Source organism: Syngnathoides biaculeatus, chromosome 9 (genome assembly GCF_019802595.1).
Source record: "Syngnathoides biaculeatus isolate LvHL_M chromosome 9, ASM1980259v1, whole genome shotgun sequence".
NCBI classification, from domain to species: domain Eukaryota; kingdom Metazoa; phylum Chordata; class Actinopteri; order Syngnathiformes; family Syngnathidae; genus Syngnathoides; species Syngnathoides biaculeatus.
The window spans coordinates 13,427,504-13,455,282 of NC_084648.1; the positions used below are offsets into that span (position 1 = coordinate 13,427,504).

The 27,779-nt window shown below is 43.0% G+C and overlaps 1 protein-coding gene across 4 annotated transcripts; it reads left to right on the forward strand.

The window, feature by feature from the left end:
* The first annotated feature begins 93 nt into the window (after window positions 1–93).
* Window positions 94–27,376, forward strand: map2k7 (mitogen-activated protein kinase kinase 7). 4 transcript variants are annotated; one of them, XM_061828645.1, is made up of 13 exons: window positions 94–1,656; window positions 3,595–3,642; window positions 7,868–8,006; window positions 8,116–8,182; window positions 11,818–11,931; window positions 12,092–12,211; window positions 13,412–13,519; window positions 15,501–15,680; window positions 15,786–15,866; window positions 16,517–16,659; window positions 16,724–16,769; window positions 17,662–17,804; window positions 27,277–27,376. In XM_061828645.1, the coding sequence occupies exons 1-13, from the start codon at window positions 1,533–1,535 to the stop codon at window positions 27,359–27,361; spliced, it is 1,398 nt and encodes a 465-aa protein (XP_061684629.1). In that variant the 5' UTR covers window positions 94–1,532; the 3' UTR covers window positions 27,362–27,376. The 4 variants fall into 4 exon arrangements, with proteins under 4 accessions (XP_061684629.1, XP_061684630.1, XP_061684631.1 ...); XM_061828646.1 differs by lacking the exon at window positions 3,595–3,642; XM_061828647.1 differs by lacking the exon at window positions 27,277–27,376 and having other exon boundaries at window positions 17,662–25,066.
* Window positions 27,377–27,779: the final 403 nt, after the last annotated feature.

A 27,779-nucleotide genomic window follows, 5' to 3' on the forward strand; every position in this document is an offset into this window, starting at 1 on the left:
GTGATTGAACTTTGAGCTTTTTCAGATACAAGCAGTCATCTGACTGGTTTTGAGCTTTGGGGAATATGGGTTGAACAGCAATGGTTCAGCAACACCAGCTAGACAGACAATATAACGGGACCCACAATCATAAACGCTGAACCCTCACGGGGGATAGGGACTGAGCCGGGAAGCGAATAACGAAAATCTGCCTAAAATTGGTGCCCAGTAGAATTGCAATGTGAGGAAAAAAAGTTGAAGAAACTGCCAGTAAGCATTGTTGAGAAGCCTCTTAAGAAGATGAAGGAAATTAACAAAAATCTACAAATAGGGTGCTGGGTTGCAAGTATGCGTGCATCCGCTGTATTCTTTATCCTCTGCATAGAACGACTAACAGTGCCATACTTAGGAGCTCCGAGTTGCGGCTGGGACGCGCCATGCTGCAGTATGATTGCCCGCCACAAAGCCTCAACGACAGCTTTGAACTGAAGTGGGATTCGTAACAATGCTTCAATGGTCAGTCTATCCATCTGTCTGTCTTTGATGGCACAGCGCAAGGAGCAATATTTATTTCAAGCAGTATGACAAAAACGAAATGTAATTTTTAATTCTATTCAATTGTCATTGCCAGGTGTGATGGTCTGAGCTGGTAAAAAGTTGGCCTTACAGTTCTGAGGTCCCGGGTTCAATCCCAGACCTGCGTGTGTGTGTGGAGTTTGCATGTTCTCCCCATGCCTGCGTGGGTTTTCTCCGGGCTCTCAGGTTTCCTTCCACATCCCAAAAACATGCAACATTAATTGGACACTCTAAATTGCCCCGAGGTGTGATTGTGAGTCTGACCGTTTGTCTCGATGTGCCCCGCGACTGGCTGGCAACCAGTTCAGGGCGTACCCCGCCTCCTACCCGTTGACAGCTGGGATAGGCTCCAGCACTCCCCGCAACCCTCGTGCGGATAAGTGGCAAAGGAAATGGATGGATGGATAGTTGTCATTCCTGCGCTTTCATGAAGTACAATTATACATAGTCCTATTTATTTAATCAAAATGCACATTATGACACTTTTTTTTGGGGAAGATGCAGAAATAGAGTGGAATATTAAACTTTTATGTCATGGCACCACTGTATTTCAACTCTCACATCTATACTGTATTTTCATGCATTTTTATTTTATTTTTTTTTTTTTGCTTGAAGAGATTCTGTCTCCCTCCTCACCTGCCTCTCTGTACATACAACAACTCCTTGTCCAATGCATATTTTTTCACGTCAAACTGCAACTCTCTGTTATAACTACATTTAGTAGCTGCATGGCATTTCCGGTCTAACTGTACATCTGTGCCAGTCTACCTGCAATTAATTTCTTTTTTGTCTCACCCTAAAACAGCACCTGTTCTCTGTCTGTCCTGTCCAACTTTTACATCATCTGAACTTTTAATATCCGGCGCAGCCCTGCCCGTCTACCCACCTGCAATGTCGGTCCCTCCCCGGGCATACGTCAATCTGCCAAAGGCGGCAGTGTCGAGCCGTGCTCTCCACGGGGAGCTCCATTTTTCAAGATGTCGTCGCTGGAACAGAGGCTGTCCCGAATCGAGGAGAAACTCAAGCAGGAAAACGAAGAGGCTCGGCGGAGTATGGACCTCAAGATCGATATGAGTCCACACAGATCCCACGCGAGACCAAGTGAGTGTTCCACCGGGGAGGCCCGAGCGGCCCGCAAAAGGGCGAGAATAACTGAGGGGGAAAAGCTGTAAAGAGGCGGAGAGGTAGCAGTGAAGGAGAGGAGGGCTGTTCTGCTCCTCCTTCGCCGCTCGCTGCGCGCTAGCCCGCTAGCTACATAAACAAAACAGCGACGTAGGGTTTGACGCTTCGTCATTTCACGCTAACGCGCTCGTTTCGCGTTTGGAAGGAGTCCCGCCGTGTGTTGGAAGTCCGAGCCGCTGTCACGGAGTATTTCGACGACAGTCACCTCCAGAATGTGGTCGGCTCCTGTGCTGTCAAACATGCTAAGCTAACGTGCTAAACCGACTGAGCGATAGTTGCTGGCAGGCCTGACATACACCTCGCAAGCTTTGATTTTTGTGTGACTTTGCGTACGTACAAGTCCACTTATGGCAGCTGTGGTGGTTAAATCTTCCGAAAATTTCAATCTCAAAACCATTTTCAACCCAGACGAGATAATGCCAAACTGATTTTTAACCACCGTCACATGACCGTGCCATAAAATGACAACTTGCCATTCAATGAATTATAGCTTCTCGTCTGTGTTAAATAAGTCTGTCTTAAAGTAAATAACATTTAACAGCACATCTCTATAAATAACATTTTTTCCCCCTCAAACCTTAGGGACATTGCTGTACTACTGAAGTTGTTATTGCTGTTTCTGAAGGGATTCCAAAACCATCCATCCATTTTCTTAGCCGCTTATCCTCACCAGGGTCGCGGGAGTTCTGGAGCCTATCCCAGCTGTCAACGGGCAGGAGGCAGGGTACACCCCGAAGTGGTTGCCAGCCAATCTCGCAGGGCACATCGAGACAAACAGTCGCACTCACAATCACACCTCGGAGCCATTTAGAGTGTCCAATTAATTGGGCATGTTTTTGGGATGTGGGAGGAAACCGGAGTCCCCGTAGGAAACCCAAGCAGGCACGGGGAGAACAAGCAAACTCCACACAGGCGGGTCCGGGATTGAACTCGGGACCTCAGAACAGATTCCTAATCTAAAGAACAAAATTTGCAGATTTCATCAGATACGGGGAGGTCGAAACATTGGATTCCTTAACTTGAATGAGTTCTGAAATATATGTACTTTTTTCCCTTTGCAAGACCATCAAAGACAAGTTCAAAAATGGAAAATCAGCAATATCAGGACATTGCACAAATGTTATAACGCATACTAAATCTGGATGGTACACATATGCAGTTAAACATTGTTTTTTTCTCGACATGGCAAGTGTCCCTGCATGACAGAATGAAAAAATATCAAGATAAGTTTTTTTTTTCCAAGTTAAATGACAAAAAGTGCAGTGTGTTCCTGTGGTCGGCTGCATCTGTTAAGTTAACTGAAATTTTAAATTAATATTGCCCCGATGTTAACCCTGTTTAAAATTCATCTTTTATCTTCTATTGGATTTAAAAGAAAGAAAGAAAAGCCTAACGTACCAGATCAGGGAGGAAGTGCTCGCACACCTCACCCCTCAGTATAATCGGTCAGAATAACCTTTTTAGACATATCTGCTCTCGATTGGAACGGGTTGGAATGCTCATTTTCCCACATTACACTCAATTATCTGGAGGACTTGAATGCATCCATGGGCATCGCTGCGTCTGGCTTCAGTTGCTGTTTATTTGTAGGACAAAACTACTTACCTATTGTCTCTCTCATGAAGTTTAACAGTTGTGGAATTTGCCATTATTTGTCGTGTGTGTCATATTACATGCCGTCACAGCTGTTTTTCACTGTTATTTATTTGCTCTGTTTTTTTACGAGAGTATTTGTAGCTGGAGAGAGAGTTCTGTGGGCGTGTGTGTGCGCGTGTGTGTGTGTGTGATAGTCGTAGTAGTTCCAGTGCAGTAATGTGCCGTGTGTGTGTGTGTTGTATTTTCTTTCCTCCCATCTAGTCATCGTGATCCAGCTCAGTCCTGCTCCAGCTCCTTCCCAGCGTGCAGGTATCATTCAATCCATCGCTCTCTCTGCCACTGCAACACACCCCTCCCTCGCTCTTATACACCCTCTCAAGGACACCCACGCCATCTCCAACCACCTCATTTCCCTTTAATTTCCTTTCACGTTGCCTCTTCATCACCTCCTGTCAACGTGGGCTTCCTGTCTTTCGACCCATTGACACTTAAGTGTTTCCAGTTCCTGTCTAAAAAGGCTCTAAATTGGTACCTGGACTTACCGGACGTAGGAGTCGTTGAAATACGAGCCATAGCTCAAATGCGTGATAATTAGTTTTTAAAAATTTGTCTTGCGCTGCGAGCTAACATTGAAGTTTTGAGTGCAAGATGGTGGCAGGGAAATTCACAAGCGGTAGATTTTGAACAATTCTTCAAAAGAGAGGCCAAGTGCGTGATTTAAGGTGTTATTTACACTTGATCAGGGCTGTGAGATTTCCGTGGATTCTGTTGTGAAAAATATGATTTTCACAAAACCTCTATTTTTACATTAAAAATCATTAGGGTCGTAGGGGTAGGGGTCTACTTGGCTTTACGGCGACCGGGCCTCTTACATCTCGGCGGCTCAATACAGCCGCGCACGCAGAGTTTTACGCCAGCTGAACGTAGAACAAGTTTTGACTGCATTGGATAGGTTTCCGATGCCGTCACCACAGTCCCGGGAGTCCCCTGTCCGCCGTTTTGTGTGTCTGAAGCAAGGGGAGCGTCGATGTCAACAAAGCAAGCAAGCTAGCCCCTTTCATCCAATAATGTGGGCCACGCATGCGTAGTTTGGGGCTGTACTAACCGCGCTGAATCTGGGCAAACAAAGAGGTAGTATTTTGATATTCCAAAGGTCGTTGTCAACCAGAGAAGTAAAACTAAGCGATTGTCGACAAAAAAACGGAACCCAAGGTTGTCGAGGATTATCCGAGCAGGATTTCCTGATCCAACAAAGAGACACTATCAAGATTGCTCGGATAGTTTAGTAACACGTAACGTTTTCAAAGAAATAGTTGAGACAACAAGGAATGAATAAATTATGTATTCTACACAAAGGTATGACAGAGAATTCTTGAAGGGAAAAAAATTGACTTACATTTTTAACTGGAGAGGGCGCTCTCCTATAACTGTCTTGTTATCCCGTAATTTTACTGAAGCCTCGACTACAAAAAGAAGGGCAGCCACGCGTAAACACGCACAATGACCGGAGAGAACGCAGCCATCTTTTTGGGATAAGATCCAGGGACGTAGTAGTGGTAGTGGACCTCTTGAGAAGGTCTTACTCGAGCCGCCATTACACAGTGATTACCGATCCCCCGTTGCCGTACATCTTGAACCCACCCACTTACAAAGTCATTGTAGGCTTGTAGAGATTTGTAAGCCTTTAGTTCATCAAGGGTATACCCGCTCACAGAATTCACGTGATAATTAACGATATCGGATATGTAACGTCAGGGTCGCCTTCCACATCGTCACTCCAGTCGCTTGCTTGAAATTCTTATGGATCATTCCCACCAATCTCCTTCAATTTTTCCAAGTATCTGGCTCTGCTTTAAAGCTTCAAACGTGTTTTTGCCTACTACGTTTCCATTTTCTTTAAACGACGTCATAACTTTTTCACCAAACGGAAAAATTAACAATCGAAAAAAAACTTCATGCTTCACCAATCACCTATGTTCTCTGAACACTATAAGACACACACTATGGCATCCGTCGCAAGGCATGATGGGTAATCAGATTCCTATCCATTCGGCAAAGACGAGAACAACTTAACCCGGGCTAAAAACAGTGTGACCTAGCAACGCGTACGTGAATTTTACCGACGAACGACATTGCCGTACTTCCTGGCGGCATTCGCGCCAACTTCTGTCTTTCCTGTCTCGGTATTCGCTTTGAAGCACGTGTCGATATGCAGAAACAAAAAAAACACACGACCAGCGGTCAAGCTTTGCTACGAGAATGTCTGTCGCAAGAAGGGATATTGTGCAACGGGAAGACGATGAGAAAGACGATGTGAAAAAAATCGACAAGGAAAACAGCCTAAAAAAACATGGAATTGGAATTGGCTCGAACATAAAGTCGGCAACGAGTACCCTCGTGAACACATTCGTAAAATCAAGGAACCGGGGCGTGCTATGCCACCGAGATATGAAGTACGGAACAGGCGAGGGGGCGCGTTTGGTGGCCCATGTACGGGGGGGGGAGACATTCCGAACTAGTGAAATTGAAGTTGTCGAATTACAGATTGCCAGGTAGATCTAATCATTTAGGGCCCCGATTTATACTGGGGAGCTGTGCCCCCCTAGACTCTCCATTTAACTTTCCTCTGATTTTCTCTTCCTCATTTCACAGCCCTGCTTGATGGTTACTTTAAAACTAAACATTGAAGAAATACAATGTAGACATGTATTCAATCAACCCGCAAACATTTGCCTTTGTCGTTCCAAAGTCAGCCGCCGTAGGTGGCCTCGATATTGCGGTAGTTATAAACCTTTTAACTTTTTAACTTCGATTTGAACACTAACTGTTGGAGCACATACAAACAATATAATGACAGAGTGGTGCTTTGAGAGGATGATGATGAGTGACTTGACTTTCACATTTTTTGACAAACAAGCTGTCATCCCGCTGAATTTTTTGTTCCTTCTTACTTGTGAGCAAAAATTCGAGATACGAACGGTGCTCAGCTAACTTTACAATAAGTGAACGTTTGGAATAGTGAACAGATCTTCAAATAAAACACTCGCACTTAAAGTTTACTGTCAGACTAAACAAAGAAAATTACACCTTTAAAGTCTTCACAAGGAAGGCTTTCATCATTAATTGCGTTGCTTGTTTTAATTGTGGGGAAGTCATTTTTACATAATTAAAAAGTGTTTTGTGTGTTCGCATTTAAAAAAAAAAAAAAACTTTTCATTTGTGCTTTTCCTGATTCGGATCTCAGGTGTACTGGATCCTCTCCCAATTGATCATGGGCAAAAGATGGGGTACATCCTGGACTGGTGGCCAGCCAATCGCGGGTCATGTAGACCTTAGTATGACGTCAGCGTTGTGGATTATTATTACATTAGCAGCTCATCTACTAGATATATTTGTTTTATGACAAAGGAATAATTTCCTTGATTGTATGAGGCCTACCGTTGACTGCTGTTTTATTACCCCCCACCCAATTTGGCCCATTGAAAGCTCCCCCTCAAATCAGACCCTCCCTCCATCTTTCCATCCCTTCTCTCTCGTCTGTGCGTCAATGAGTGGCAGGATAGCGTTGGTGTGTCTGTGTGCGTGCAATTAACCTCAAGTTTTGACGGCGGTGGAAGATCACAGTGCATGCGGCTTTTATTTTTTTGCACGGTGCATTTTGTATTTTTTTGAGGGGGTGGGGGTCGCGTTTGTGTTTGACGGTTTCTAATCCAGCGTCCCTGGAGTGCGGTGAACGCTCGTTTTCCTCTCTCGCGTTTGTTTGCCTGTAACTGAAAAATCCTCTAACTTCCAGCTGCACTATGCCCGATGTACCCTCCTCACCTGCTGAGGGCGGCGCCTGCAAACCTTGTACCTTTGTTTGCGTCATCTTCTGGCTCCACGTGTCTGTCTAGCCTATTTCTGCAAATCTGGAGCTGGCCAAACCTGTGGAGATCCACTTTTACTAACCTCTCCCCTCACACTAAGTGGTTTTCCTTCCAACAGGCTCCAGGATACAATCACCTGCTGCTTTTGGGGTGTGGAGGAGGCCAGCCCTGCCAAAACTGCAATCCAGTTATCTGCACTATTTGCTAGGGGCTGGAATACCTGGAGAAAACCTAGACAAACGGGGAGAGATTTGAGGCAGGAAATCCGTTAATCATCTCTTGGGACCCAAGCTTGCAGTTTTATAATGACCAGATATTGGGTTTGCAGCTGGTAAACGAACATCAGTTGGGCTTATCTGTCTCTCCATCCCTCCATCCTCTATCCCGCATACCCTGTTCAGGGACACAGGCTGCTGGATCCCATCACCGAAGTGAACACTAACGCTGCCTTCGCCAAAGTCCGGCGAATGAAGCACCACGCCGTCAATGACTGGCCTCAAAATTGAAAAGAACTTTTTCCAGTCTCACCACTCTTATCATGACATTGGCTTGAAATCGTTACCTGGAGTGAAAGATTTTCAGAGCTGATGATATGTAGGCTTCTGGTATGAAATGCATTATTCTCCTGCCTGTCTCTAACCGGTCATTTCCCCCCCACACCGCACCAGCCCTTCAGCTGCCCCTGGCCAACGACGCAGGAAGCCGCTCATCGTCTTCAGAGAGCTCGCCTCAGCACCACCCCTGTCGCCCCAGAACCATGCTCACCCTTCCCACCCCGCAGTATGGCTTACAGAAGAGTCTAGAAAAGTATGTGCGCTGGCAAACACGCAGTCCGAACATTGCACGATGCATTGACACTTCCAAAGCTTTCACGACGTAAAATCGCAAATGTTTTTTTCTTTTTTCATCCCCGCAGTGCAGAGATTGACCAGAAATTGCAAGAGATCATGAAACAAACGGGCTATCTTAAAATCGATGGACAGGTGAGTTCGTCACTCTTAATATGACATACAGAATATGTGGCTACTCTACATGTTGTCCTGATCAAATCAAATCAAAAGCCTTTATTGTCATATGAGATAACAAACACTTCTCCACAAGTTGCTTGAACCAATAAAATAAAATAGAACATCTTAAAGGTCCACTGTCATGAAATGCATGATTTTAAGTCTTCAAAGAGATTCATTCTGGACTTTGAACTTCTCACATGACTGAATTTACACTGCATGCTTTAAAGGTCAAGTGTCATGAAATGGGATGATTTTTAGTATGTTATTAATGAAAAAAAAAAGGCAGCCGGAAAGGATCCATCCTTTTTTCACCCCAAAACATGATTTTGACATATATGGCTTTTTGTAACTCCCGCCATCAAAATCCTTTTGAGGGATTTGTTTTTGAGAAGAGGCAGGAAGTGACGTACAGGGCAGTAGCGCACTCAAGCGGTCTTGTATGTTTCTACTAGTTTTACCTGCTGGAAGGTAGCTCGTTGTTCTTTCGTGTTAGCCAAAATGCCGGCTCGTTGTATTGCTGGATATTGCTCAAACACTCGGGAGGATGGATTCGCGCTTCATGCTTTTCCAAAAGACCCAGTTCTTCGTGAAAAATGAATTGCACAGGTGCAAAGGACGGGAGCTTCATAGGTTCCAAATGACAGGTAGGCGTGTATACAGCTACTAAAAAAAAACCAATAGTTTGGGGAGGGGGGCGTAATCCGTAAGTCAGGCATGCTCAATGTGTCGATGTGCGCATCTGAAGACTTCAGTGCTGCAGCCGGTGAAAGATGGCCTCCGTATAGGGATCGCAAAAAACCGCTTACTTTCATAATCGGTTTTAACCGAACTCTTGTAGCAAAAAAACGATTAACTGGTTTTAAAATCGGTACCATTGTGGTGTTCACCCGCGGGACCTCGAGTTGGGGTGCATGGACTGTTTTTGTTGTTGCTCTTCCGAAGTGACGAGTTCACAGAGTTCCCGCCGTTATGCGAGTGTTTTGATGTCTGCCAATAAAACAAGTTTTGTTCCTGTGTCCGACACTCCGCCTCCGACTCCTTTTCTCCGGTGCTACACCATCGATCGTTAATTTACTCCGCGGTAATGAGGTAGTTTGTATACAATATTGACAAACAAGCTTGTTGAATGTGGCTTTCAACAACGCACTCGTATAAGTTAAATTTTTGTTCTTTTTTTTGTAAAAATGTTTTAATGTTAACATTCTTGAAAAAAGTGGAAATGATATTGAAAAAATAGCGCAATGTGGAATACCGGAAGAAATTATTGGAAATTTTAACCGATTTCGAAAGTCCGATTACGGTTTCGGTTTTACACAATCGAAAACCGGTTACAACCGATTAATTGTAACCGTTTGCGATCGCTACCTCTGTAGGCCTTGTGGATTGCCGCTGGCCTTGTCGACAAGGCCGAGCCGCCCTTGTGGATCGCCGCCGGTCTTGTCGACAAGGCCCATCGTGGTGGCTCATCTCCGCCGCGGAGGTGGATCGGACGGAGAGGCAGTTTGGCTGCGGCGTCGTCATCGCTCGTGGACGGCGTTGTTTTTATCACCGTCGTGGAGGTAGATCAGACAGGGAGGCAGTTTGGCTGTGGTGTCATTGTCGCCCCGCGGCGTCGTCATCGCTCGTGGACGGCGTTGTTTTTATCACCGTCGTGGAGGTAGATCAGACAGGGAGGCAGTTTGGCTGTGGTGTCATTGTCGCCCGCAGGCGCCGTTGTTTTTATCACTGCCGCAGAGGTGGATCCAGCAAGGAGGTTGTTTGGCCGCATGCGGTTTGGCCGTTGTCCGCATATTTAAATATGTCTCGAAACGATAGGGCAATATTTCCCCGGTCAAGTCACTCAGATGTTTTCTTATTCGAAAAGAGCTTCTGTGTCAAAAGGGGCGTGTTCATCTCCCATAGTAGGTGGCACAGCGTGTGTTCAATGGCGAATGTCCCAGTGTGACGTCACGGACAGAAAATGCAACCAATATGGCTACCGGTTGAATGTCGAATCAGACTTCCGCAACTTTGCGCATGGATGACGTACTCTCCGCTTATATATATTTTTCATGCAGACATTGAAGTGAATAATGTCATATGTATTTTTCATTACAATATCTATTTTAGAATGTTTATAGGCATGACACTCGGACTTTAAATATGAGGTAAAGTAACCCAGATGAAACTATCTACAATCAAGCCACAGTTATTGCTAAAAGAACTAAAAAAAAAAAAAAGAAATAAATAAGTAAATAAAGTGTATTTTCCACTCTTATTCCCCATGTCCAGCATGGTTGGTCGCTTGGTAAGATTATTACTCATTTGTACTCCACTGTTGCTCAGAGAACTAAGAAAAGCAAACAAGTGCTGTTGCATCATTTTAGATTACAGTACTGTTTATATTTTGTGGTCTTAATTTCAAGAAGTTGATGGCTCTAGGGAAAAAGCTGTCTTTGATTTTGCCTGTCCGTGTTTTGTGGGACCCGTCATGGCTGCCAGAGGGCAGCAGGTTAAACAGGTCCTTACCAGGACTTGTTGCCTTCCCCATGGTAACGAGTGTGCATTTGAGTTGACAGGATAAACCCCAATGATTCTAAAAAACGGGATGCAGCCGTAGCGGAGTACAAGATCTTATTGCAGCAGTCTGATGTCCAATTGTGAAACAGCAAATTTTTCTTGTAGTCTAATCCACGTAATCCGTGTTGTCTCTCAGCCATCTTCTCCCACCCATGGAGGCAACTTTTTTTTTTTTAAATAAATGAATTGGCCATCAGATATTTACAGTTCTACGTCAAAAGATGAAAAAATACTGCATAAATACTTCTATATAAAAATAAACTAGCTTTTCGATTTAGATATGCTTTGCATGACGTCGACGTGGAGTCAATGTCTTTCTTGGAGTCGATCAATTATGTCAGTAATTGGATTGGCCAATCGGGAAAAATGCCAAATATCAGCCAATCTGATCAGTGCGATCAAAGCTGTGTAAAGTGTAATATATATAGCAATACTTAGTTATCACATCCAAATATCAGTTATCGGCCTCCTTGACTACTAACAGTATCGGTATCAGCCGTGGAAAAAAAAAAAAAACCAAAACACCTGCAGTGTATTTAACGAAAGCACATAACCTTCAGTCTATAAGCTTAATAGTAACACACATTAGAAAACTCAATAACTAAGGTAACCGCAATGTTATGGTAGTTACGTCCGGTTAAAATACGGATATTTGAAAACATTGTGCAGCAACACATGAAGACAGACAATATATAATACAGGCAATTTACTGACTGTGTGTGAAAGTTTCTGTATTATACTGCGACCTGGTGGCTGAGTTGTGCACACTAGGAGCACAAAGAAACGATGCACCAACTTTTTAACTCTTAACATTCTGTTTATTATTTGTTATTATAAAAGCACTGGTGAATTCTATTTTTCTTAGTTAAAAACATTTTGCCACCACAACGGATTTCTATTCATTTCAATATGGAAAGATGATTTAGATGCAAGTGTTTTGAGTACTGAACATAGTGTCAAAACGAATTAAACTTGTAAGTCAAGGCAGGACCGTATTCAACAGTGGAGTCCGATCCAGCGATAATGTGCATCTGCCGTTGATTCTGCAGAGGTATCCGGCCGAGGTGACGGATTTGATCAATGAGGGGGAGATTGGCAGCGGGACCTGTGGGCAGGTCTTCAAAGTGCGATTCAAGAAGACGGGTCACGTCATCGCGGTCAAAGTAAGACCTTTTGGTACTTTCTAACCCCCAACACCAAAGAAAGAGAAAGGGGGGAAACAAAAAAAAACACACACACCATCCTCTTCACTGACTCAGTTTGTGATCATTTCGTGTGTGTGTGTGTGTGTGTGTGTGTGTGTGTGTGTGTGTGTATCCACAGCAAATGCGGCGAACAGGAAACAAGGACGAGAACAAGAGGATCCTCATGGACCTGGACGTGGTGCTGAAAAGTCACGACTGCCCTTATATCATCCAGTGCTACGGTGCCATAGTTACCAATGTGGGTGTCCTCTCTATACACGCTACAAGAGTTCGAAAGTAGAACCGAATCAATTCTGTGACACTGGTTGTCAAGGAGTTTTAAAGGAAATAATGAAGTGCTTCCCATGACAAGAAGGCATGCTCAATTACCACCATATGTACTGTTTTGCATTTTACTATTTAGTGTCTCCCCCCCCCCCCCCCCAACAAAACTGAAATGGTTTTCCACTGAATGGCAATCAACCCGTGTATGCCTTTTTTGTTACTTTTTTTTGGTTTGTTGATAATGGTGCCTTGGCTCAAAACGGGTTAGGAAACGCGGATGATTTACAATCGCATCCTCTTGGAAAAATTGATTTGATGTGTAATTAACTCTGTGGTTTACGAGTATCTTGTTCTGTGGTTGCCATCTTTTATCAATAGAACCTTCTGGCCCCACAAAAAAAAAACCAACAGAAAAGGCATTAATCCTTTACAGTGTTTCTTCGGATTTTTGCAAGTACCCCCGAAAGAAATACTTCAAGATTACAATACAGTAGCGTATTAGGCCCATGTGTTTATTGAAAACATTTTATTATGGAAAGGTGGATTTAACATTGGTGTAAGCTACTGTGATATGATGCACAATTTGAGCGTGAGAACAAAACTGTGCTTAAATGATGAAAAAACAAAACAGCACTTAATGATTTTATTCAAATTTATTGCATATAAAAAATAAAAATTGTTTTGAAATAGGCGGCATGGTGTTTTAGCTTGTAAAGCATTGGCCTCACAGTTCTGAGGACCCGGGTTTGATCCCGCTCCCACCTGTGTGAGGTTTGCATGTTTTCCCCGTGCCTGCGTGGGTTTTCTCTGGGCACTCCGGTTTCCTCCCACATCCCAAAAACATGCAACATCAATTGGAGACTCTAAATTGCCCCCAGGTGTGATTGTGAGTGCGGCTTTTTGTCTCTATGTGCCCTGCGATTGGCTGGCAACCAGTTCAGGGTGTACCCCACCTCCTGCCCTATCACAGCTGGGATGGGCTCAAGCACTCCCCGTCACCCTTGTGAGGATAAGCGGCTAAGAAAATAGATGGATGGATTTGGAATCCCTTCAGAAACTGCAATAACAACTTCAGTAGCACAGCAATGTCTCCAAGGTTTGAAGGGAACAGTGTACAGTGCAGTGGTAGCCACCTGACTACATGTAACTAATATGTATGCGTATACCTTTCCAGACAGATGTATTTATTGCCATGGAGCTGATGGGAACGTGTGCCGAGAAGCTGAAAAAGAGAATCCAAGGCCCCATCCCAGAACAAATCTTGGGAAAAATGACCGTTGCAGTAAGTTAATTAATATCAATAATTTGATACAAAAAGTTAAAGAAGAATTTCTGCCTGATTAAGGTTTAGGGCTGATTAGTGTAGAATTCAATTTGTGTGATCGTGATGAGCCAAGACAAAAAGGTGCATCACAAAATTCCCTCAGTTTGAAATCATTTCACACACACAAAAAACATTACTACAATGTGTCCACTGCAGAGCAAAACTGTCTTGCACAATACTACATCTATGGTTTGTGGCATAGTGTAGCATAAAAATGATTGGCTCGTGTACTTTAGCAGTCCAAAACCAGATAGAAAGTATTGTAATGTCCCAAAGGTGGTCAACGATGGAGATAACCAGCCACAAAATAAAAGCGCAATAAGAAGATTTAAAAACTACAATAGTTGCACATCCACAAATAATCCCCAGGGGTGGTCAACAGGTTAACGGCCAGCCGCTACCCTGGACTCAAAACTGCCAATTTGAATCCGCTGACGCCCACACCACTCACCTATTTTAAAGCCACACACAGTGCCATGGTTGCCAACCCCAAGTGGACAAAAATAACACCTGTACCAGAAAAGCATAATTTGTGTCAGTATTTTTGTTTAGCAACGCAAAACCTTTTTTCCTCCAGTCATCATAATTTCTGGACTATAAGACACACCTAATTATAAGCTTCACCCTGTACATTTTTAAAGGAAAAACCATTTTGTACACGCATAAGCCACATCTCTGTAAAGGCCGCTAGTCCCCACATTGTAACACGAGATAGTTACATAGAAAGATGGTACGCAGAGTTTTCAAAGTTTTAATACCTTAGCTTAGCTTAGCTTAGCTGAACATAGCAACAACACGGTAACACGAACAGGGCTGGTTAAAAAAAAACAAAAAAAAACTGCCGCAGCAGCTGCACAGTAGCAACACAGTAGCACAGCACTAACGGCAGGTTAAAAAAATATATCTACATACCTTAATCACTGAGACGTGGCACTCACAGGGCCGATTTATAAAAAAAAACAAAACAAAAAACATACTGGTAAAAATCACAGACGCGGTGGTAACAGGCTAGCACAACGCTAACTCTAGTCCAGCGCTAACAGGGCTGGTTGGGAAAAGAAAACCATACCGGTAAAAGTCACTTCCTCGGTACATATATTCCATCGGTCTCACTCTTGCCTTTTCTGCTCGAGTGCCCCCTTGCATACATAAGATGCACCTGTTTATAAGCCGCATGTGCCCACATCGAAACATGAGATATTCACAAAGACGGTACACAGAATGTTTTCAAAGTTTTAATAATGGCTTTTCTTTCCAAGCAGTGTAGTAACACAGCACTAACAGGGCTGGATTAAAGAAAAAAAAAAAAACATACTGGTAAAAGTCACTGAGATGCGGCAGTAACACAACAGCAACACGGTTCAGGCTACCTGCTTTTATTACCTCTGAAAGCTTTTTTTTCGTCGTTTTACATTGCTTCAGTTCTTCCCGCTGCCATTTCCAGCATCTCACAATTGATTCATTTATGCCGAGATTACGTACAGCAGTTCTGTTTTACTTTTTTATCGGCCAGCTCGATCACTTGAAACTTGAAAGCTGCGTCGTATGCATTTCTTCTTGTATTTTCCTCGATGAGGGTCTCTTCATGCTACTTTTATTCATGCACAAAGCGTGACGTTACATTAAACTTGCGTCTTCCTTGACAGATATATTCCACCTGTGTAACTCTTACCTTTTCTGGTTGACTGACCCTAGCAGTTGTAACACATAATTAACCGCATCATTGTATAAACCGCAGGGTTGAAAGCGTGTGACAAAAATCGCGGTTTATGGTCTAGAAATTACGGTACTCAAATAATTAATGGGATAATCTGTAGAATAATCAGTTCTAAAAATAAAATTTGATTACATTGAAGAAAATGCAGTGGTTGCCCAAGTTTTGTGGTTTAAATATCACAATTTTAGTTGTTGTTGTTGTTGTTGTTTTTACCACCTCCAGATAGTGAAAGCCTTGCTGTATCTGAAAGAGAAACACGGTGTAATCCACCGCGACGTTAAACCCTCCAACATTCTCCTGGACGCGAAAGGTCAGATCAAACTGTGCGACTTCGGCATCAGCGGACGCCTCGTTGACTCCAAGGCGAAGACTCGCAGCGCTGGCTGTGCCGCGTACATGGCGGTGAGTGATAGCACATCCATTTTTACTCGCCTGTGACTTAATGCAGCTATCAAATAATGATTTCACACAATGTGTTCCCCGTTTTGTATGTTTTTATCCGTGCAGCCCGAGAGAATAGACCCTCCCGATCCCACCAAACCCGACTACGACATCCGAGCGGACGTATGGAGCCTTGGCATCTCTCTGGTCAGAACTAGCTGGAAATTGGGGGTGGGGGTTGAAGCAGAATGTCAAACTTGATCATAAATTTAAACTTAGATTGATATGAAATAATGATTTAGATAAAATAACACAGAAGACTAACCGCTGCCAAAATTCCTCTTTTTGCACCTTTGTTTAGATGTGGTTTAAAATACAATTTTACAAACCATTATGGACATAATTTGTGGGGTTATTTCGTCATCCTGCCAAAAAAAAAAAAAAAAATTTAAATGCTGGTAAGCACAATAACTCGCTTTTGTGTTTTGTCTACCAGAGGTACAGGGGTTGCGTCCCAACACATAAACTGTGTTTTTCAATATTTTTTTTTTAAGTCAGATTCAACACAATTTTTACTACAACTTGTATCTCCAATTTTTTTCTTGTACTGTTTAAGTTTGTTTTTTGTTTTATTTTAGGTGTGAAAAAACAGTAATTACATTTACTTGCATTAGGGATAAAATATAATATGAAGCAGGCTCTTTGTTGGATAGTGGCAATATTTTACATCTAAGATGATAAAATAAGGGTTTTTGTAAAAATGTTTTGTGTAATTTCACAGCTGCAAGTCACAGACTTGCTTGTGAAATGAACCACTGCAGACTTGCTCATAATCAATGGCACCCGGTGTCCGCTAGGTGGAGCTGGCCACAGGACAGTTTCCCTACAAGAATTGCAAGACAGACTTTGAGGTTCTGACCAAAGTGCTGCAGGAAGATCCCCCTCTGCTGCCTCTCAGCATGGGATTCTCCCTCGACTTTCAGTCCTTCGTCAAAGATTGGTGAGCTCCACGCGCATGATCAACGCTCCGAGACTGTTCACAATACCGGTTTTGTTTTTTGCAGCCTCACAAAGGATCACAGAAAAAGGCCAAAATACCACCAGTTGCTGGTAAGTCTTCAACGAGATTCATTCTGGACTTTGAACTTCTCACATGACTGGATTTACACTGCATGCTTTAAAGGTGAAGTGTCATTAAATGGGATGATTTTTAGGATGTTATTAATGAAAAAATGGCAGCCGGTATGGCTCCATCTGTTTTTTCACAACAAAACTTGATTTTGACATATGTCGTTTTGTAACTCCCGCCATGAAAATCCTCTCGAGAGATTTGTTTTCGAGAAGAAGCAGGAAGTGACATACGAAGCAGGAGCACCCTCCAGTGGTCTCGTTTGTTTCAATTAGTTTTACCTGCAGAAAGGTAGCTTGTTGTTCCTTCGTGTTAACCAAAATGCCGGCTAATTGTATTGCTGGATATTGTTTGAACACTCGGGAGGATGGATTTATCCTTCATAAGTTTCCAAGAGACTTGGTTCATCGTGAAAAATGGACTGCACGGGTGCAAAGGATGAGAGCTTTGTGGGTTCCAAATGACAGGTAGGTGTGTATACAGCTACTAAAAAATAATAATAGTTTGGGGCGGACCACATACTCCGTCTCTCATAACGTAACAAAAGATCTGCGTACGTATGATAGGGGTGCTATATGTGTCGATCTGCGCGTCGGACGGCTTCCGCGTCGTGCCTCGCGAACGAGAACGGCTTTGGCCGGGCTGGCTCATACATGCTGTCTGGGAGTCTGTTGTTAGTTAGAACTGATCCGCATATCATCTAAATATGATGGCACTTGTTTTCATTTCAGCGGGGAACGATAATGAGATACGAGTATTTAGAGTTCCGAGCGTGGTCACGGAACAATTTCAATTCGTAAGCGAGGGCACCGATGTGCTGTGGGCATTGTCAATCCAGCCAACGCATTCCTCTTTACTTTTCCTTTGCTCTAGGATCACAGCTTCATCCAACGCTATGAGGTGCTGGAAGTGGATGTGGCCGGTTGGTTCCAGACGGTGATGGATCGCACCGAGTCGCCTCGCAGCAGCCAATGTTACAGCCACCAGCACCAGCTCCACTCCTCGCTCTTCAGCAGGTAGCCCGCAGAGAAGCCCCTCGCCCGCCCTTAGCTCAGCGGTCCTCCCTAATGTAGTCTAGCCTCAGCCTAAAGGAGCTAAGCCTAGCCTGAGACTCTGTCCACCGAAGAAGCCCTCAGAGAGTGGGAGGATGACGACGACGGCAGATTTAAAAAAAAATATATATATTTTTTTTTTGGGGGTGGGGGTCTGATGGAGGGAGGCGCTGTTGGATGGATAGCATGTTCAATCTGGACAGGCAGACACGGGAGGGAGATGTGCACTGTAGTTAGTTACCTGCGTTTGTGTGCAGCCACCGTCATTATCATCAACAACTTCGTAAAGTGTCACTTTTTTTGTAGTCGCTTAGCAACGAGTGTTATCTAAGCCACTGTTACATGTGTGTGTTGAGCGTGTCTAGATACGAATGCAATGTCATGTGTCATCAATAATTATGAATACCAGAGAAAACTTCCTTTATTTCACTAGTTCAATTCAGTGTATAGATTCAGTACACAAGTGAATTATTTCATGATTTTTTATGAAAAACTCGCTGATCATGAAAATCCTTCGCTCAAGATATAACCAATCAAACAATTTAAAAAAAATGGAATAAGGTGGTATTTGGTGCTATGTGTTTAAGGAATCGCGAGTTTCACTTTTTGAATTGAACTAATAGAAAAACTTTTCAACAGTATTCTATTTTATTGAGATGCACCTCTATTCTGTAACGGCCAATGAAAACACGCAGATCATTAGTGAGAGCCTCATTTTTAACGTAATCTTATCATGTGAATGAGCTATAATCCAAGTTTAAGACAAACATTTGGGAGGGAAAACTGAAAAAAAAAAATTAGTCTTTTACGCTAACATGGTTTTGTTGTCAGTCCATTATGAGTTAGCGCAGCTGAGACCAGATGGAAGGAAAGCGTTGGATTGGAAAAAGAAAGTCGCAACGATGGCCGTTTGGAGGAGCGTTAACTCGCGGTGTTGCTTTTTCCGCTCGGAGACGTAGAATGCAGACTTTCAGCATGTACAAAGAAATGGAAAAGGCGGTGAATGGATGTCATCAAGCGGAGAACATACGCCCGCTCGACTCGGTTGTCTACCTCTGTCCGTCGCTGCTGTTTTGCGTTTTCCAGACCAAAGGTTGATTGCGGTTGCGAGGTGGCAGTCAAGATGCTCAAGGCGCGGTATCGGAATCATAATCGGCTTTATTGGCGTGTAAAAACACACAAGGAATTTTTCTCCGGCAGTCGGTGCTGCCCTGGTACAACATACAGGACAAAGAACAACAACATAGAATAAGAGACATTTCTATTTATAGAAACTATTCCTTATAATTACTTGTATTACATATGGTGCAGTAACAGTCAACTATTTTTCCATTAATAGTCACGTTCAAACAAAGTAACGGTTATTTACGTCTGTTCTAAAGCCGCACACAAAGTTGTGGCAAAAATGGGCCTCGGGATTGCGCCGGATAAATTTTGTGAACGAAGGCATCAATGTTCTTATGGAGCTCGTGCACCTACGTCATCAAAACACGTGACTTTTGTTTACGCCGCCATATTGCCGGTCAAGCTAAGCATTGCTCAATGCTAGGTCGGTTGGAGACGGCATGGAAATATGTCTTGTAGCACGATGCGCAGAGTCTTGTCCGCTAGAGCGCCGCGCTAGTGTTAAACTCTTTCTGTGTACCGAGGCTTATAATCAGGTATGCTTTTTAGGTCGGGAATTACGGTAATTATTGCTGGCAAAATAACATTGTCATTTAAGCATTGCTTGTAGATTTTTCGTTGACAATTTTCAAATTCCTACATTAATGCTGAATTTGCTCTTACCAATATATTCATGCTAATGTTTCGTAATAATTTAAAGATGTATTATTTCACAAAAACACGTTTTCAGTCAAGCCAATATTGGTTGTTCATGCACTAATTTCATGCCACGATTTAACGTTCTCATACGAGTAGGCTTTTTCTTGACATTCAAATCTTGACTGGTCGTTTAGCGTCGAGCGTAAACTTGAATGTTGTTTTTTCCGCCATTACGGCTGTGGAGGATTGTCGAGTTGACGTAGTGAAGACTTGACGGAGCACCAAAGCAAATCACTGAGACACACAGAACTGATGAGTGGTACTGAACGAGCCAGGAAACGGTTAAGTGTCAGAAAGAGAGAGAGAGAGAGAGAGAGAGAGAGAGAGAGAGAGAGAGAAGAAAAGGTGGAAGTAAAGATGAGCAGAATTGGAAGGAGAGGGTAAGGTTGTTGAGAAACCGGAAGTGTGAGACGAAAACAAAGGAAGTTACGTATGTGCTAAAAGAAAGGAAACTGAGGAGAAAACGTCCGTTGTACAAAGCTTTCATGGTGTTACGCCAACTTTTTTGTTTTTTTGCAAGCTAGTTGATGATTGTTGTTCCGTTCAAACTATTTATTTTACTGCTGCTACTATTTTTGGTTTTATTTTAATTGTGTTCATTGCTTTAGACGCTGCTGTCACTTCTTTTTTTTTTCCCCAAAGGACAAAATACGTTAGCCAAAAAAAAAAAAAAAAAGTTTTCAATGCAAAATGCGCACGCGTTTTTACCAAATACCGACGAGAAGAACACGCGTCGAGGAAGGCGAAAAGCACTCAACTCGCGACGCGACATCGTCACCTGACATCGTACGACCGCTAATGCAAGTCGTTAAAACCGTAGCCAGGTTGGAGGTTGTCTGTCTGTCCAGATGCTTTCGGTCTCGTCCATCCACCGCACACCAAAGGTGTCCACAACCCCATAAGTACGTTATTGTAACAAATCGGATGTGAAATTTTGAGTGGTTAAAGGGGGCGCTGCGGTGTAGCAGTGACCCCCTTTTGTGTGATGTTTTCTGCTCTACAGAGGGAGACTGGCGCACTTATTAGACACAACGGGGGGGGTCGAGCGGTCCAAAGAAAAGCGCCATGATTGGCGTTCCGTAACAGGAACTCCGACATTGTTCGCGTCCCATTTTGGCTTCACTTTGGAACTTTTCTTCATGATTCATTTCTTTGTTTTTGACTTTTGTTCGATTTATCAGCGTCTTGCGGCTTTGATTTGGCTAGTGCAGTGTATAATGCCTTCATCAGTTTTGCTCTCTTCAGTCTGGCGGGTATTCATATCTTCTTACACTCGTCCAAGTAGAAGGAATAAGCCCGTTTGTAATTGCACATTTTTTTTTTTTGGGAGGTCGGCCATTGACAATTCTACCTCATCCCTGGGCCTCCTGGTGCCAACTATTAGGTATTGGGCCTCGGATGAGCATGTGGGCCTGATGTCGTCTTGTGGTTCGGTTCCTTGGACGACCTCCGTAGGCTGCTCCAACTGCTTGGGTGCATACAGTTTATAGGGTCTAAAAGGAGTTGGAGTTGTCTGGTGCCACGGTCCACATGTTGACCCTGTGTGATTTTTCCCCAAGATGGCCAGATTCTGCAGATGCTTCTGGCCATTCACCGGCCATTTCTGCCTGGAGCTCTTTCATTTTAGCGAAGTCCACAAAAAAAACCCGGCCATCACCATGGCTGTACTGGATATATGTGAGAGTTGTCAAAATTATTCCTGACAGCCTGGGCGGAAGCCTTTGAAGAACCTTTTCCCTCCGCGGCATGCCGTGATCCTCGTAGAGTTCGAGATTTCTCGAGTGGGACAGGCCCGGACTGTCAAACTTGCAGAAAACCAGTAGTGTTTGAGTGGCCTCACGCGAGAGGCGTGTCAGACAGATGCAAATGGATCCAGTCTCTGTTGTTCCACCACATCCAGTGTCCTCGATTGAGGTCGTGGAACTTCAATGCCAGGAAAAACTTAATCTTCTCGGTGGTGAAACCTTTGAGTAATCAGTCTTCCACACTCTTGCCAGCTGGCCGGAAGGTGTTGGGATGCTGAAAAACGGTCTTTGGTGGCCAAGTCAGACCAGAGCGTTTTCAGGGTGGTGGCTCCAGTGAGATGTCCAGGTGGTGTGTCGCGTCTCATCGCTTCCCATTGGAGATCAGGTGTTGTGCTGATAAAGGTCCACCAAGACTTTTATCAGCACTCTCCCGATCGATGACTGCCGGTTCTGCTTCCAGTACTTGGCATAGTGGCAAAATGCGCCTGATGCGTGTTTGCCGGAGCTAATTTCAAGTCTAGTTTTCGAGGGGCGGCGGGGCGTCATCCAGACTGGTGGCGTTGTACCCCCCCCCCCCCGTCCCAGAAACCCTCTTTTGTGCGTACGGATGTAGAAGGCTATGGACGATTCAAGTCCTCCTTTGGGAGGTTTTTCACCAATGCCTTGAACCCATTGAAAACATCGTCTGAAGTATTACAGGCAATGGTTTTGCACATCATGTCTCTGTTCAGATCCCGATCTGGCGTCTGGGCATTTCTGGGAGCCACCACCAGACCTTGCCCCCGTCTATGTATGTGATGGGTTTTCCCACGCAGTTTTTCAGTACTTGGAAGAATTCATCTGTGCACCTCTGGAGCGGTCCAAATCCAAGTAGTAGTCCCTCTTTTTAGGGAGCTTGGCGTGACGTATGGCAGAACCAGCCGGTTGACTCCGTCTTGGATTTCCACCACCGTCTGCAGCTGAATGGCCACGCCGTCAACGTCATAGGTCAGGTCCACCTCTCGTTCCAGGTCAGAGACTTGCACGGCATGGATGTGCGCCCTAATATCTTGCCTTGAGGAAGTCCAGGGCCTCAGCGTACCGCAGTGATTTAGTGTTTCAATTGCCGACCACACTTAACCGGTTTTCACGTGTTTCCACCCGTCTCCTGGTGGGGCTGGAGTCATCGCTGTCCATGAGAATTTCTCTTAAAGGCACTGGACTTCCATAAGGCGAGGTCACCTGCACTGGGGTCCAATCAGGTGAGGTGGTAGGTGACGGATTCACCTGAGCAGAGGTCACAGCTGCTGTACTAGATTGGGGTGGTGTTTGAGGCACTGGACTGGACTCACGTGAGCTGAACAACGTATGCCAGTATGGAGGGGTGTCAGGCATTGAGGTTAGTGTGTTAACTGCGAGGTTAGGTTGCGTTTTGTAAATTTTTCGTAAGAAGAAGCGCATTTTACATGTAAATAGCCTAATCCGTTCCAAGCCACTGTAAGATTATTTTTTCTGCCAGGTTTGTTGTTTTTCTGTTTTTTTTTTTCATTTTTTTTTTTACATTAACTAATTAACTTTTTTTTTTTTTTTAAATCTACAAAATCTTCCACCAGATTGGCAGTAGGAAATTTAACCTGTGAACGGTTTTAGGAATTACAGTTAAAAATAACCTACCTCGTACAGCGCCGGTCAGCTTTTAGAGCCGGTGGCGTTCCGCTTTCAAATTTTATGTATGGGGAAAATTGTTGTAAAATTGGCACATGAATCGATCCCAACCATTTGACCCAATCCGAATTCATCACAGCGTTCAGAGTCTTGACAATTTCAACGAAGCCAAAGGGCACCACGTGGCTCTCATTGATACAACATGAAGATGAGCTCCAACTGTGTCGTCCGCTCGCCCCCCTTTGTCTCCTTTTACCCTGCCGTACATTGACTCGGGTTTTGAAGCCACGGTTTACGTCCACGGGGCCGACGTGTACGCAAAGTACATTCAGGTGCTCGGCATCCGGTCGTGAATCACACCTGATGCGTGTCCTCTCCAGTCTCCCACTGTCTAACCTTGTTTAGTTTATAAACTGATGCGCACCAACACGTACATGCTCTTTGTGCTACTCGGATTGTAGAACAGGGGTGGGCCCAGTACGGAGCCATCTGATCGGGCCTGTCTCCTTGGAGGACTTTGTAAAATCTAGGAAGAAGCTCCCTCACCCCTGATGTAGAGACACCAAATATTTAAAGTGATCCCAACCTGGCTTGATGTGTATATTAGCTCGCCGGCAGTGTATATAAACAGTGAAGCTAGCTGCTAGCGCCTACCTGAGCTGTGCCTTGGCGTCCAGCAGCTGTCTCGCTCGCTCTCTTCTTCTCTTTCTCTGTGTATTTGTGTGTTTTCAATTCCCATCTGTAAGTAAACCAAATATCGTCGTCACTATGCAGTCATGGAAAACCATGTTGGCTCGCTACGAGCGGTACATTATAAGGAGCGCAACGCAGCAAGTTTTTAATGAGCTGACACATATTTAAGGATTGTATTTGGGTGGGAGGGATATTCTTTGCTTGTTTGTTTGTTTGTTTTTTTTGGGGGGGGGTCAATTCTGTAAAAGCAGGGGAGGAGAACCGTCAAGCCCCGGGTGATGTATAGTGGGGGGGGGGGGATAACGATTCAATCCCCTGCTGAATTTGAACGTGCTCACAAATTTTAAAACTCCAATTTCGGGGGGTGTTTAGTAATTTCACAAAACTCACGTGCGTTGTACATTTTATTGAGTGTAAGAACTACCGTAATTCCCGGACTACAGAGCCACACCGAGTACATTTGTAAAGGAAATACCATTTGGTACATACATACATACGCCGCAGCTGCGTAAAAGCCGCAAGTGCCCACATTGAAACAGGCGATATTCACAAAGATGGTACACCGAAAAAGTTTAACGCTAGCGCCACGCTAATGGGGCCGGTTAAAATAAAACTTACTGTGAAATATCACTGAGACACGCCAGTAACACAGTAGCAACACGCTAGCGCCGCGCTAACACTAGCGCCACGCTAACAGGGCCGGTTAAAATAAAACATGTCGGTAAATATCACCGAGACACGCCAGTAATACAGCAGCAACATGCTAGCATGGAGCTAACGCCAGCGCAGCGCTAACAGGGCCGGTAAAAGTCACTTCCTCAGCACATATATTCCACCGGTCTCACTCTTACCTTTTCCGCTCGAGTGCCCCCTTGCGGCCGTTAGGAAAAAATGCACAAATTAGCCGGATCACCGCATAAACCGCAGGGTTGAAACCGTGTGTGGGGAAAAAAGTCGCGGCTTGTAGGCCGGAGATTACGATACTTAAATTTTATAAAATGCAACAGATATTCTATTCTTCCCGTGATGTCACAATAGCTGGATTTATAAATATACACTCAATTAATACAAAGAGCAAACAAGTAAAAGTCAACATTGAGGAGACACTTTCAAAATTTTAAGCTAAGCAAGAAAAAAAAAAGTTGCTGTATTCAATAATTATTGCTTTACAACACTCCCAAATTAATCATCATCCCCCTTTGAAATTAATGCTGACACTATCAATCCATTACAGCCCCCCACCCCAAAAAAAGGCTTTTTAATAAGAAAAAAATAACTTATTATAATTTATGAAAAGATACAGTAAAATGATGAAATATTCACCACCCGTTCTTATTTTACTCAATGAAATGGACGTTTTTTTAAAAAATGTTTTTTGACCGGCCATTTTGTTACCACGATTCATAAAGAACGCACAAAATATTGGAACCTATGAATTTCTACATAAGTGAGCAAATTTAGCAATTCAGGAGGGGATCTTGTGTTTTTATTATTATTATTATTATTGTTATTATCTGGCCTAGGCATCAAAGACTAATTTCATCCCCACTCACATAAAAATAAACTTTTAGTCACTTTATAGATGTGAAACTCCCCCCCCCCATTCCCCCGCTGTAAAGTTTATCAAGTGCACATCATTCACAGCTGTAACTGCCGTTTTGTTCCCTTTGACATTTTTTTTTTTTTTTTACTTTTGCCAGAAATGTTCAATTATTATTATTATTATCATGCTCACTTCCACTTCACACACACACACACTTTTTTTTTTTCACTTAGCTGTATGCGTGTACCAAAAGTGTTTGACGGAGATGATAATTTTATTTATCCTTTATTTTTCTTGTTTTAATTATTATTTTAATGATCATTGTTATTTGATGATTCATACAATTTTAAGTTTTGAAATATTATTGTATTATGAGTTGTAATTATGGCTACTATTCAGGGCAAAGAAGAGACACCAAATTGAACAAATAGATATGAAATACACAGTGGAACCTCCAAAGTTGAAGTGTGACTGCTCGGTATAATTATTAAATATCAAGGACATACACACATTCATTTTTAAAGTTTGGGTATTTTGGCTTTTGTTTTTTTTTTTTTTTTTTTTTTTTATGACACAGTTGGATATCTTCTATTTATTACTACTTTAAACAATGATGGTAAAATGTGACTTAAGAGAATTGCGTGTACACTTAATAAAGCATTTAGTGCTGTTTGATTATTACTATTATTATTATTTCCACATTGTTTTATATTCGGCGAAACTTCCGAGGTTCCAATGCCGGTGGATTCTTGCCGCCGCTTCAACTCAACTTTAATAGTTCTTATTGTTATTATTATGTCTTGTTGTGCGCAGATCAGACATCTTGATCACTTTATGACTCATAACCCCAGTGCGGGTTGTAAATTGTGTGCTGTTGCTTTATTTTTTCTCTCACCCCCCCGCGTCACAAATACACCCTCCCCCGGCTTATGATTTGACACAAGTTTTTTTTTTTAATGCTGTTTTATGATTATTTTTGTATGCTTCCTGATTTGTTTGATGGTGTAGTAAGTGAATTGTTTGTGAGCATGTGAGCTTTTTTTTTTTTTTTCCACTATTTTCAGAAAGCTGTTGTGACTCATGTTGCACTTGTAATGTTTTTATTTTTTGTTTTTGTTTATTATAGTTATTGTTTTTGTTGATGTCTGGCGTTGCAGGACCCCCCCCCCCCTATTATTTTAAGAGTCACAACAGGTTTTGTCTTATTTATCTGTGACACGGGAGGAACATCATTCAACAGTGTATTTTCTTCACTGATTTATCTATTTATTATTGATGTGTGTCTTTTGATTTTTGGTTTGTTATTATGCCTTTTTTTTTACGACTTTAGAAGTGAGCAGTCAAAAGTCTATGATTATTGTAATAATAAGAATATACCGAAATATAGTGAAATACAAGATCCAAGCCACCCAGCCAAGGACATTTATCTTTATTGGCTTAAATGTTATCTTTATTGGCTTAAATTAATCCATTTGAATTTGTTTTATTTACAGTGTAAACTTACAAACAAAGGGTCAACAGTTTCGAAATTCTGATTATTATTATTTTTTTTTTTACGTGAGGGGGTGCTGTAGCTAAATATTTGCAGTTTTCACAACAAAACCAAGAAAACTGACATATTGTTAGTTTCCCTATTTTTGGCACCATGAAAATGTATGTCACAGCTTTACTTGCCCGTATTATGATTATTTTCATTTTATTTTATTTTATTGCTGTATTTCACCTCAGCCCGCATCCCTGTCTCATTTCAAAAAGAATAAATGCCATTTTTTTTGTGAATACCTCAGGATTCTTTTGATGAGAAAAAACAACAATAAAACACCAAAAAATCAAATAAAAAAAACTCTGAAAAAGGTTGTCTTTTTTTTTTTTTTTTTTTTTTAATTTCCCCCTTCCAGGTTTGATTTTGTTTTGTAATAATCCTGCTAATCACGAATTCTCCACCGCCCTGCCCATTCTCGTACTGTAATGTCACATCTGTCCACAGGAGGGGGCATTTCAGAGACAGCTGGGATAGGATTCGCCTCACCCGCGTCCCTAATGTGAGCAAGCTTTTTAAAAAAATGATTTGATAGATTATAACCAATAGTTATTTGTAAAACTTTCCCTCTATACCTGTGCCAAATCCCCCCCCCCATCACTTTTCTCTTCACTGTAACTTTCCAGTTACCTGCTGAACATGATTGCACATGCTCCTCACCCAATGGAAGCCTACATAACCCACATTTTCAGTGCTTTCTTTATTCATTGCCTTGCTCTATGCCACAGGTGTCAAACTCGAGGCCCGGGGGGCCAGATCTGGCCCGGCACAAGATTTTATGAGGCCCGTAAAGGCAAATTATCTGTCAACTTCTGTGATTCTTGTGAAAATCTGTACCAAAATTTGAAATTTTCATACGGTGAAGAAAAGTATTTGAACACCCTGCTGTACTGCAGGTTCTCCCACTTAGAAATCATGAAGGGGGTCTGAAATTTTCATCGTAGGTGCAT